At 48.2% G+C, this 13,435-nt stretch overlaps 1 protein-coding gene across 1 annotated transcript in view; it reads left to right on the top strand.

Annotated features, from left to right (window-relative positions):
• Window positions 1-13,435, top strand: part of nfxl1 (nuclear transcription factor, X-box binding-like 1) — a 95,887-nt gene that overhangs the window by 27,632 nt on the left and 54,820 nt on the right. The window contains exons 5-6 of the mRNA XM_082977262.1: window positions 8,783-8,913; window positions 11,295-11,473. Of these exons, the coding sequence (XP_082833388.1) occupies window positions 8,783-8,913; window positions 11,295-11,473 (310 nt within the window). The remainder of the gene's footprint in view (window positions 1-8,782; window positions 8,914-11,294; window positions 11,474-13,435) is intronic.

The raw sequence follows: 13,435 nt of genomic DNA, 5'->3' as shown, positions 1-13,435 counted from the left end.
ATTAACTCACTCAGTGTCGTGTTGGATGGTATTCCAGGTTTCCGCTGGGTTCAGGCTGAACATTAACTCACTCAGTGTCGTGTTGGATGGTATTCCAGGTTTCCGCTGGGTTCAGGCTGAACATTAACTCACTCAGTGTCGTGTTGGATGGTATTCCAGGTTTCCGCTGGGTTCAGGCTGAACATTAACTCACTCAGTGTCGTGTTGGATGGTATTCCAGGTTTCCGCTGGGTTCAGGCTGAACATTAACTCACTCAGTGTCGTGTTGGATGGTATTCCAGGTTTCCGCTGGGTTCAGGCTGAACATTAACTCACTCAGTGTCGTGTTGGATGGTATTCCAGGTTTCCGCTGGGTTCAGGCTGAACATTAACTCACTCAGTGTCGTGTTGGATGGTATTCCAGGTTTCCGCTGGGTTCAGGCTGAACATTAACTCACTCAGTGTCGTGTTGGATGGTATTCCAGGTTTCCGCTGGGTTCAGGCTGAACATTAACTCACTCAGTGTCGTGTTGGATGGTATTCCAGGTTTCCGCTGGGTTCAGGCTGAACATTAACTCACTCAGTGTCGTGTTGGATGGTATTCCAGGTTTCCGCTGGGTTCAGGCTGAACATTAACTCACTCAGTGTCGTGTTGGATGGTATTCCAGGTTTCCGCTGGGTTCAGGCTGAACATTAACTCACTCAGTGTCGTGTTGGATGGTATTCCAGGTTTCCGCTGGGTTCAGGCTGAACATTAACTCACTCAGTGTCGTGTTGGATGGTATTCCAGGTTTCCGCTGGGTTCAGGCTGAACATTAACTCACTCAGTGTCGTGTTGGATGGTATTCCAGGTTTCCGCTGGGTTCAGGCTGAACATTAACTCACTCAGTGTCGTGTTGGATGGTATTCCAGGTTTCCGCTGGGTTCAGGCTGAACATTAACTCACTCAGTGTCGTGTTGGATGGTATTCCAGGTTTCCGCTGGGTTCAGGCTGAACATTAACTCACTCAGTGTCGTGTTGGATGGTATTCCAGGTTTCCGCTGGGTTCAGGCTGAACATTAACTCACTCAGTGTCGTGTTGGATGGTATTCCAGGTTTCCGCTGGGTTCAGGCTGAACATTAACTCACTCAGTGTCGTGTTGGATGGTATTCCAGGTTTCCGCTGGGTTCAGGCTGAACATTAACTCACTCAGTGTCGTGTTGGATGGTATTCCAGGTTTCCGCTGGGTTCAGGCTGAACATTAACTCACTCAGTGTCGTGTTGGATGGTATTCCAGGTTTCCGCTGGGTTCAGGCTGAACATTAACTCACTCAGTGTCGTGTTGGATGGTATTCCAGGTTTCCGCTGGGTTCAGGCTGAACATTAACTCACTCAGTGTCGTGTTGGATGGTATTCCAGGTTTCCGCTGGGTTCAGGCTGAACATTAACTCACTCAGTGTCGTGTTGGATGGTATTCCAGGTTTCCGCTGGGTTCAGGCTGAACATTAACTCACTCAGTGTCGTGTTGGATGGTATTCCAGGTTTCCGCTGGGTTCAGGCTGAACATTAACTCACTCAGTGTCGTGTTGGATGGTATTCCAGGTTTCCGCTGGGTTCAGGCTGAACATTAACTCACTCAGTGTCGTGTTGGATGGTATTCCAGGTTTCCGCTGGGTTCAGGCTGAACATTAACTCACTCAGTGTCGTGTTGGATGGTATTCCAGGTTTCCGCTGGGTTCAGGCTGAACATTAACTCACTCAGTGTCGTGTTGGATGGTATTCCAGGTTTCCGCTGGGTTCAGGCTGAACATTAACTCACTCAGTGTCGTGTTGGATGGTATTCCAGGTTTCCGCTGGGTTCAGGCTGAACATTAACTCACTCAGTGTCGTGTTGGATGGTATTCCAGGTTTCCGCTGGGTTCAGGCTGAACATTAACTCACTCAGTGTCGTGTTGGATGGTATTCCAGGTTTCCGCTGGGTTCAGGCTGAACATTAACTCACTCAGTGTCGTGTTGGATGGTATTCCAGGTTTCCGCTGGGTTCAGGCTGAACATTAACTCACTCAGTGTCGTGTTGGATGGTATTCCAGGTTTCCGCTGGGTTCAGGCTGAACATTAACTCACTCAGTGTCGTGTTGGATGGTATTCCAGGTTTCCGCTGGGTTCAGGCTGAACATTAACTCACTCAGTGTCGTGTTGGATGGTATTCCAGGTTTCCGCTGGGTTCAGGCTGAACATTAACTCACTCAGTGTCGTGTTGGATGGTATTCCAGGTTTCCGCTGGGTTCAGGCTGAACATTAACTCACTCAGTGTCGTGTTGGATGGTATTCCAGGTTTCCGCTGGGTTCAGGCTGAACATTAACTCACTCAGTGTCGTGTTGGATGGTATTCCAGGTTTCCGCTGGGTTCAGGCTGAACATTAACTCACTCAGTGTCGTGTTGGATGGTATTCCAGGTTTCCGCTGGGTTCAGGCTGAACATTAACTCACTCAGTGTCGTGTTGGATGGTATTCCAGGTTTCCGCTGGGTTCAGGCTGAACATTAACTCACTCAGTGTCGTGTTGGATGGTATTCCAGGTTTCCGCTGGGTTCAGGCTGAACATTAACTCACTCAGTGTCGTGTTGGATGGTATTCCAGGTTTCCGCTGGGTTCAGGCTGAACATTAACTCACTCAGTGTCGTGTTGGATGGTATTCCAGGTTTCCGCTGGGTTCAGGCTGAACATTAACTCACTCAGTGTCGTGTTGGATGGTATTCCAGGTTTCCGCTGGGTTCAGGCTGAACATTAACTCACTCAGTGTCGTGTTGGATGGTATTCCAGGTTTCCGCTGGGTTCAGGCTGAACATTAACTCACTCAGTGTCGTGTTGGATGGTATTCCAGGTTTCCGCTGGGTTCAGGCTGAACATTAACTCACTCAGTGTCGTGTTGGATGGTATTCCAGGTTTCCGCTGGGTTCAGGCTGAACATTAACTCACTCAGTGTCGTGTTGGATGGTATTCCAGGTTTCCGCTGGGTTCAGGCTGAACATTAACTCACTCAGTGTCGTGTTGGATGGTATTCCAGGTTTCCGCTGGGTTCAGGCTGAACATTAACTCACTCAGTGTCGTGTTGGATGGTATTCCAGGTTTCCGCTGGGTTCAGGCTGAACATTAACTCACTCAGTGTCGTGTTGGATGGTATTCCAGGTTTCCGCTGGGTTCAGGCTGAACATTAACTCACTCAGTGTCGTGTTGGATGGTATTCCAGGTTTCCGCTGGGTTCAGGCTGAACATTAACTCACTCAGTGTCGTGTTGGATGGTATTCCAGGTTTCCGCTGGGTTCAGGCTGAACATTAACTCACTCAGTGTCGTGTTGGATGGTATTCCAGGTTTCCGCTGGGTTCAGGCTGAACATTAACTCACTCAGTGTCGTGTTGGATGGTATTCCAGGTTTCCGCTGGGTTCAGGCTGAACATTAACTCACTCAGTGTCGTGTTGGATGGTATTCCAGGTTTCCGCTGGGTTCAGGCTGAACATTAACTCACTCAGTGTCGTGTTGGATGGTATTCCAGGTTTCCGCTGGGTTCAGGCTGAACATTAACTCACTCAGTGTCGTGTTGGATGGTATTCCAGGTTTCCGCTGGGTTCAGGCTGAACATTAACTCACTCAGTGTCGTGTTGGATGGTATTCCAGGTTTCCGCTGGGTTCAGGCTGAACATTAACTCACTCAGTGTCGTGTTGGATGGTATTCCAGGTTTCCGCTGGGTTCAGGCTGAACATTAACTCACTCAGTGTCGTGTTGGATGGTATTCCAGGTTTCCGCTGGGTTCAGGCTGAACATTAACTCACTCAGTGTCGTGTTGGATGGTATTCCAGGTTTCCGCTGGGTTCAGGCTGAACATTAACTCACTCAGTGTCGTGTTGGATGGTATTCCAGGTTTCCGCTGGGTTCAGGCTGAACATTAACTCACTCAGTGTCGTGTTGGATGGTATTCCAGGTTTCCGCTGGGTTCAGGCTGAACATTAACTCACTCAGTGTCGTGTTGGATGGTATTCCAGGTTTCCGCTGGGTTCAGGCTGAACATTAACTCACTCAGTGTCGTGTTGGATGGTATTCCAGGTTTCCGCTGGGTTCAGGCTGAACATTAACTCACTCAGTGTCGTGTTGGATGGTATTCCAGGTTTCCGCTGGGTTCAGGCTGAACATTAACTCACTCAGTGTCGTGTTGGATGGTATTCCAGGTTTCCGCTGGGTTCAGGCTGAACATTAACTCACTCAGTGTCGTGTTGGATGGTATTCCAGGTTTCCGCTGGGTTCAGGCTGAACATTAACTCACTCAGTGTCGTGTTGGATGGTATTCCAGGTTTCCGCTGGGTTCAGGCTGAACATTAACTCACTCAGTGTCGTGTTGGATGGTATTCCAGGTTTCCGCTGGGTTCAGGCTGAACATTAACTCACTCAGTGTCGTGTTGGATGGTATTCCAGGTTTCCGCTGGGTTCAGGCTGAACATTAACTCACTCAGTGTCGTGTTGGATGGTATTCCAGGTTTCCGCTGGGTTCAGGCTGAACATTAACTCACTCAGTGTCGTGTTGGATGGTATTCCAGGTTTCCGCTGGGTTCAGGCTGAACATTAACTCACTCAGTGTCGTGTTGGATGGTATTCCAGGTTTCCGCTGGGTTCAGGCTGAACATTAACTCACTCAGTGTCGTGTTGGATGGTATTCCAGGTTTCCGCTGGGTTCAGGCTGAACATTAACTCACTCAGTGTCGTGTTGGATGGTATTCCAGGTTTCCGCTGGGTTCAGGCTGAACATTAACTCACTCAGTGTCGTGTTGGATGGTATTCCAGGTTTCCGCTGGGTTCAGGCTGAACATTAACTCACTCAGTGTCGTGTTGGATGGTATTCCAGGTTTCCGCTGGGTTCAGGCTGAACATTAACTCACTCAGTGTCGTGTTGGATGGTATTCCAGGTTTCCGCTGGGTTCAGGCTGAACATTAACTCACTCAGTGTCGTGTTGGATGGTATTCCAGGTTTCCGCTGGGTTCAGGCTGAACATTAACTCACTCAGTGTCGTGTTGGATGGTATTCCAGGTTTCCGCTGGGTTCAGGCTGAACATTAACTCACTCAGTGTCGTGTTGGATGGTATTCCAGGTTTCCGCTGGGTTCAGGCTGAACATTAACTCACTCAGTGTCGTGTTGGATGGTATTCCAGGTTTCCGCTGGGTTCAGGCTGAACATTAACTCACTCAGTGTCGTGTTGGATGGTATTCCAGGTTTCCGCTGGGTTCAGGCTGAACATTAACTCACTCAGTGTCGTGTTGGATGGTATTCCAGGTTTCCGCTGGGTTCAGGCTGAACATTAACTCACTCAGTGTCGTGTTGGATGGTATTCCAGGTTTCCGCTGGGTTCAGGCTGAACATTAACTCACTCAGTGTCGTGTTGGATGGTATTCCAGGTTTCCGCTGGGTTCAGGCTGAACATTAACTCACTCAGTGTCGTGTTGGATGGTATTCCAGGTTTCCGCTGGGTTCAGGCTGAACATTAACTCACTCAGTGTCGTGTTGGATGGTATTCCAGGTTTCCGCTGGGTTCAGGCTGAACATTAACTCACTCAGTGTCGTGTTGGATGGTATTCCAGGTTTCCGCTGGGTTCAGGCTGAACATTAACTCACTCAGTGTCGTGTTGGATGGTATTCCAGGTTTCCGCTGGGTTCAGGCTGAACATTAACTCACTCAGTGTCGTGTTGGATGGTATTCCAGGTTTCCGCTGGGTTCAGGCTGAACATTAACTCACTCAGTGTCGTGTTGGATGGTATTCCAGGTTTCCGCTGGGTTCAGGCTGAACATTAACTCACTCAGTGTCGTGTTGGATGGTATTCCAGGTTTCCGCTGGGTTCAGGCTGAACATTAACTCACTCAGTGTCGTGTTGGATGGTATTCCAGGTTTCCGCTGGGTTCAGGCTGAACATTAACTCACTCAGTGTCGTGTTGGATGGTATTCCAGGTTTCCGCTGGGTTCAGGCTGAACATTAACTCACTCAGTGTCGTGTTGGATGGTATTCCAGGTTTCCGCTGGGTTCAGGCTGAACATTATCTCACTCAGTGTCGTGTTGGATGGTATTCCAGGTTTCCGCTGGGTTCAGGCTGAACATTAACTCACTCAGTGTCGTGTTGGATGGTATTCAGGTTTCCGCTGGGTTCAGGCTGAACATTAACTCACTCAGTGTCGTGTTGGATGGTATTCCAGGTTTCCGCTGGGTTCAGGCTGAACATTAACTCACTCAGTGTCGTGTTGGATGGTATTCCAGGTTTCCGCTGGGTTCAGGCTGAACATTAACTCACTCAGTGTCGTGTTGGATGGTATTCCAGGTTTCCGCTGGGTTCAGGCTGAACATTAACTCACTCAGTGTCGTGTTGGATGGTATTCCAGGTTTCCGCTGGGTTCAGGCTGAACATTAACTCACTCAGTGTCGTGTTGGATGGTATTCCAGGTTTCCGCTGGGTTCAGGCTGAACATTAACTCACTCAGTGTCGTGTTGGATGGTATTCCAGGTTTCCGCTGGGTTCAGGCTGAACATTAACTCACTCAGTGTCGTGTTGGATGGTATTCCAGGTTTCCGCTGGGTTCAGGCTGAACATTAACTCACTCAGTGTCGTGTTGGATGGTATTCCAGGTTTCCGCTGGGTTCAGGCTGAACATTAACTCACTCAGTGTCGTGTTGGATGGTATTCCAGGTTTCCGCTGGGTTCAGGCTGAACATTAACTCACTCAGTGTCGTGTTGGATGGTATTCCAGGTTTCCGCTGGGTTCAGGCTGAACATTAACTCACTCAGTGTCGTGTTGGATGGTATTCCAGGTTTCCGCTGGGTTCAGGCTGAACATTAACTCACTCAGTGTCGTGTTGGATGGTATTCCAGGTTTCCGCTGGGTTCAGGCTGAACATTAACTCACTCAGTGTCGTGTTGGATGGTATTCCAGGTTTCCGCTGGGTTCAGGCTGAACATTAACTCACTCAGTGTCGTGTTGGATGGTATTCCAGGTTTCCGCTGGGTTCAGGCTGAACATTAACTCACTCAGTGTCGTGTTGGATGGTATTCCAGGTTTCCGCTGGGTTCAGGCTGAACATTAACTCACTCAGTGTCGTGTTGGATGGTATTCCAGGTTTCCGCTGGGTTCAGGCTGAACATTAACTCACTCAGTGTCGTGTTGGATGGTATTCCAGGTTTCCGCTGGGTTCAGGCTGAACATTAACTCACTCAGTGTCGTGTTGGATGGTATTCCAGGTTTCCGCTGGGTTCAGGCTGAACATTAACTCACTCAGTGTCGTGTTGGATGGTATTCCAGGTTTCCGCTGGGTTCAGGCTGAACATTAACTCACTCAGTGTCGTGTTGGATGGTATTCCAGGTTTCCGCTGGGTTCAGGCTGAACATTAACTCACTCAGTGTCGTGTTGGATGGTATTCCAGGTTTCCGCTGGGTTCAGGCTGAACATTAACTCACTCAGTGTCGTGTTGGATGGTATTCCAGGTTTCCGCTGGGTTCAGGCTGAACATTAACTCACTCAGTGTCGTGTTGGATGGTATTCCAGGTTTCCGCTGGGTTCAGGCTGAACATTAACTCACTCAGTGTCGTGTTGGATGGTATTCCAGGTTTCCGCTGGGTTCAGGCTGAACATTAACTCACTCAGTGTCGTGTTGGATGGTATTCCAGGTTTCCGCTGGGTTCAGGCTGAACATTAACTCACTCAGTGTCGTGTTGGATGGTATTCCAGGTTTCCGCTGGGTTCAGGCTGAACATTAACTCACTCAGTGTCGTGTTGGATGGTATTCCAGGTTTCCGCTGGGTTCAGGCTGAACATTAACTCACTCAGTGTCGTGTTGGATGGTATTTCCAGGTTTCCGCTGGGTTTCTTCAACAGGTTTTGGTTTGTTACAAGTTTTTACTGGATAGTCCTTGGTAGTAATAGTCCATTCAGGTTAATTTTGTCCCAAATCAAGATTTTAGGTGTGGAATTTGACTTTGGATTGAAGGTTTTGATGTTGAGGTGAGTATCCTGTATTTATCCTCGTGAAAACAATTAATCTACATTTATCCAACTATAATTCTATCTTTTTTTTTTGCAGAAGAACTCAGGAGACCATGAGCTCACTCTCTCTTCTCATCCCCCCCCCCCCCTCTCTCTCTCTCTCTCTCTCTCTCTCTCTCTCTCTCTCTCTCTCTCTCTCTCTCTCTCTCTCTCTCTCTCTCTCTCTCTCTCTGTCTCTCTCTCTCTCTTGGTTTCTCTCTCCTCTCTCTCTCTCGGTCTCTCTCTCCTCTCTCTCTCTCTCTTTCTCTGTCTCTGTCTCTCTCTCTGTCTCTCTCTCTCTGTCTCTCTCTCTCCCCCCCCCTCTCTCTCTCTCTCTGTCTCTCTCTCTCTCTTTCTCTGTCTCTGTCTCTCTCTCTGTCTCTCTCTCTCTGTCTCTCTCTCTCCCCCCCCTCTCTCTCTCTCTCTCTCTCTCTCTCTCTCTCTCTCTCTCTCTCTCGGTCTCTCTCTCTCTCTATCTCTGTCTATCTCTCTCTCTGTCTCGGTCTCTCTTTCTCTGTCTCTCTGTCTCTCTCTGTCTCTCTCTCTCTGTCTCTCTCTCTGTCTCTCTCTCTCTATCTCTCTGTCTCTCTGTCTCTCTGTCTCCCTCTCTCTCTCTCTCTCTCTCTCTATCTCTCTCTCTCTCTGTCTCTCTGTCTCTCTCTCTGTCTCTCTCTCTCTCTCTCTCTCTCTCTGTCTCTCTGTCTCCCTCTCTCTCTCTCTCTCTCTCTATCTCTCTCTCTCTCTGTCTCTCTGTCTCCCTCTGTAGGTATGGAGTTGTACTGGTTGTTTCTGTCTGTTCCATATCCCCTGTATTCAGAAGTGGGCTAAGGACTCGGTCTTTCTCCTCTCCTCTGTCACCGATGAAGACTTTGGGAAGAAAGATCACCCCTGGCCTTGGTGAGTCTTGACCTCTGTCCCATAACTTCCTGACCTCTAATCCCTAACTCGAGGCGGCAGCGTAGCCTAGTGGTTAGAGCGTTGGGCCAGTAACCGAAAGGTTGCTGGATCGAATCCCCGACCTGACAAGGTAAAAATCTGTTGTTCGTCCCGTGTACAAGGCAGTTAACCCACTGTTCCCCTGTAGGCCGTCATTGTAAATAAGAAAGTATTCTTAACTTCTCAGGGCTACTAGACTCTCGCCTGCGGGACACAGCCAGTGAAATGTCAGGGCGGATTAAAAAATAATTTAAAAAGTCATAATTCAAACATACGACTATTTTACACCATAAGACTCTCGTTAATCTAACCACATTGTCCGATTTCAAAAAGGCTTTACAGCGAAAGCAAATCATTAGATTATGTCAGGAGAGTACCCAGCCAAAAATACAGCCATTTTCAAAGCCAGCATATATGTCACATAAACCCAAAACCACAGCTAAATGCAGCTAGATGATCTTCCCATACATTATGTATGTTTTGTTCAATCAATTTATATCAAAAAACAGCTTTTTACATTAGCATGTGATGTTCAGAACTAGCATACCCCCCGCAAACTTCTGGTGAATTTACTAAATTACTCATCATTAACGTTGACAAAATACATAACAATTATTTTAAGAATTATAGATACAGAACTCCTTTATGCAATCGCTATGTCAGATTTTAAAATAGCTTTTCGGCGAAAGCACATTTTGCAATATTCTGAGTACATAGCTCGGCCATCACGGCTAGCTATTCAGACACCCGCCAAGTTCGGGGCACACTAAACTCAGAATTAGGGTTAGGATTAGAAAAATTGTATTACCTTTGCTGATCTTCGTCAGAATGCACTCCCAGGACTGCTACTTCCACATGAAATGTTGTTTTTGTTCCAAATAATCCATAATTATGTCCAACTACCTCCGTTTTGTTCGTGCGTTCAGGTCACTATCCAAAGGCTAACGCGCGAGCGCATTTCAAGACAAAAAAAATTCTAAATGTTCCATTACCGTACTTAGAAGCATGTCAAACGCTGTTTAAAATCAATCTTTATGGTATTTTACTTGTAAAATAGCGATAATATTCCAACCGGACAATAGTGTATTCATTCAAAGAGGAAAAAAGAAAACAGTGTGCTCGTGTGAACGCGCATCTCCAATCTCTTTGTCACCAGGCAGACCACTGAGCTACTATATTCTGCCCAGAGACAGGAGAAGGCTCAATCCGCTTTCTGAAGGCTTTAGACAGCCAATGGAAGCCTTAGAAAGTGCAACGTAACCCTACAGATACTGTAGTTTCGATAGAGAATCAAAAGAAGAACTACAAATTCTCAGACAGGCCACTTCCTGCTTGGATTTTTCTCAGGTTTTTGCCTGCCATATGAGTTCTGTTATACTCACAGACATCATTCAAACAATTTTAGAAACTGAGTGTTTTCTATCCAAATCTACTAATAATATGCAATATTCTCGTTTCTGGAAAAGAGTAGTAACCAGTTTAAATCGGGTACGTTTTTTTTTATCCGGCCGTGAAAATACTGCCCCCTAGCCCAGGCAGGTTAACTGACTTGCCTAGTTAAATAAAGGTTAAATAAAAGTAGCTGAAACATGAAAATGCTGAACACAATGATATTTAAATGTACTTTACCGGTTGTCCGTCACCTCTGAACCCTAACTTCCTGAACCCTAACTTCCTGAACCCTAACTTCCTGAACCCTAACTTCCTGAACCCTAACTTCCTGAATCCTAACTTCCTGAATTCTAACTTCCTGAACTACCTAGTTGGAGGATTCCGGACTTCCTGTTTATTCCCTCCTGATTCCTGGAATCTTTCAGTTGGGATTTTAATAGAACCTCAGAATTTTTATGAAAGTGAGCAGAATTGTGTGTTAATAGAACATGTATTTCCCCCTAAACGTTGTTAGTACAGCCCCTCCTAGCCCCCTCCCAGACCCTCCCAGCCCCCTCCCAGCCCCCTCCTAGACCCCTCCCAGACCCTCCCAGACCCTCCCAGCCCCTCCCAGACCCCTCCCAGACCCTCCCAGACCCCCCTCAGCCCCTCCCAGACCCCCCTCAGCCCCTCCCAGACCCCCCTCAGCCCCTCCCAGCCCCCCCTCAGCCCCTCCTAGACCCCTCCCAGCCCCCCCCAGACCCCTCCCAGACCCTCCCAGCCCCCTCCCAGCCCCCTCCCAGCCCCCTCCCAGCCCCCCCCAGCCCCTCCCAGACCCCCCCAGCCCCTCCCAGACCCCCCCAGCCCCTCCCAAGCCCCTCCCAGACCCCCGCAGCCCCTCCCAGACCCCCCCAGTAGAAATGAGTATTACAATAACAGCTATTTGTTCCTATTTCTCCCCCCCCCCCCAGCCCTAAATGTCGTTATGAGTACAGCCCCTCCCAGACCCCCAGTAGGTATGTCTGTTACTGTGGAAAGGTACAGGATCCACCTCTGGACCCATGGCTGTTACCTCACTCCTGTGGGCTGGTCTGTGACAGAGCCTTGAACCCAGCGTGTGGACACCGCTGCCTGCTGCTATGTCATCCAGGTAAGGATGCATGACGCGCACACACACACACACACCACACACACACACACACACACACACACACACACACACACACACACACACACACACACACACATATAGTATAATATATACACACACACACACACACACACATACACACACACACGCTTATATATACACACACACACACACACACACACACACACACACACACACATATACACATATATATACACACACACACACACATATTATATATACACACACACACACACACACACACACAATATTTTTTTTTCGTTTTTTTTCGCATTGTCCGTAACTTGTTTTGTACGTAATGTTGCTGCTACCGTCTCTTATGACCGACGTTAACTTCTGTACATCAGAACAACGATTACTCACCTCGAGCTGGAAGGATGTACCGTTTTCTCGGTTAACGGGCCCAAATCGCCCGTCATTTGCGTGAAGAAAAGATGGACAGAAAAAGGGGTCGGAGGTCGGGCTGCCTTCTGAGAATTCGTAGGCGAACCAGTAAACTCCCCACTTCTATTGGCTAACAGGATGATTACCAACGGGACATTAACAACTGTAATATCTTATGTTTCACTGAGACGTGGCTGAACGACGACATGGACAATATAGAGCTGGAGGGATTTTCAATGCATCGGCAGAACAGAGAAGCTACGTCTGGTAAGACGAGGGGTTGGGGTGTGTGTTTATTTGCGCGATGTCTAATATTAAAGAAGTCTCGAGGTTTTGCCTTCCTGAGGTAGAGTACCTCATGATAAGCTGTAGACCACACTATCTACCAAGAGTTTTCATTTATATTTTTTCGGAGCCGTCTATTTACCACCACAAACCGATGCACTAAGACCGCACTCAACTATCTTTACAAGAGGCCATAACCAAACAATAAAATGCTCATCCAGAAGCAGCGCTCCTATTGGCCGGGGAATTTTAATGCTGTTTTGCCAGTACAGACTGGAATATGTTCCGGGATTCATCCAATGGCATTGAGGAGTAAACCACCTCAGTCACCGGCTTCATCAATAAGTGCATCGACGACGTCGTCCCCACAGTGACCGTACGTACATATCCCAACCAGAAGCCATGGATTACAGGCAACATCCGCACCGAGCTAAAGGCTAGAGCTGCCGCTTTCAAGGAGCGGGACACTAATCCGGACGCTGATAAGAAATCCTGCTATGCCCTCAGACGAACCAACAAACAAGATTGAATCCGGCTCGTCGGATGTGCCAGGGATTGAAAACTATTACGGACTACAAAGAAAAACCCAGCCGCGAGCTGCCAAATGACGCAAGCCTACCAGACGAGCTTAAATGCCTTCGAGGCAAGCAACACTGAAACATACATGAGAGCACCAGCTGTTCCGGACAACTGTGTGTGATAACGCTCTCGGTAGCTGATGTGAGCAAGACTTTTAAACGGGTCAACATTCACAAAGCCGCGGGGCCAGACGGATTACCAGGACGTGTACTCCGAGCATGGGCGGACCAACTGGCAAGTGTCCTCTGACATTTGAAGTGTTTTGAAAGGCTGATCGTAGCTCACATCAACACCATCATCCCGGAAACCCTAGACCCACTCCAATTCGCATACCGCCTCAACAGATCCACAGATGACGCAATCTCAATCGCACTCCACACTGCCCTTTCCCACCTGGACAAAAGGAACACCTATGTGAGAATGCTATTCATTGACTACAGCTCAGCGTTCAACACCATAGTGCCCTCAAAGCTCATCACTAAGCTAAGAACCCTGGGACTAAACACCTCCCTCTGCATCTGGATCCTGGACTTCCTGACGGGCTGTCCCCAGGTGGTAAATGTAGGTAACAACACATCCGCCATGCTGATCGTCAACACTGGGACCCCTCAGGGATGTGTGCTTAGTCCCCTCCTGTATTCCCTGTTCACCCGCTCTTGCGTGGCTAAACACGACTCCAACACCTTCATTAAG

The sequence above is a fragment of the Salmo salar genome, chromosome 07 (genome assembly GCF_965601325.2).
Source record: "Salmo salar chromosome 07, fSalSal1, whole genome shotgun sequence".
Classification (NCBI taxonomy): domain Eukaryota; kingdom Metazoa; phylum Chordata; class Actinopteri; order Salmoniformes; family Salmonidae; genus Salmo; species Salmo salar.
The sequence above is the reverse complement of the archived record's forward strand: the minus strand, read 5'-3'. Positions and strand labels throughout refer to the sequence as shown.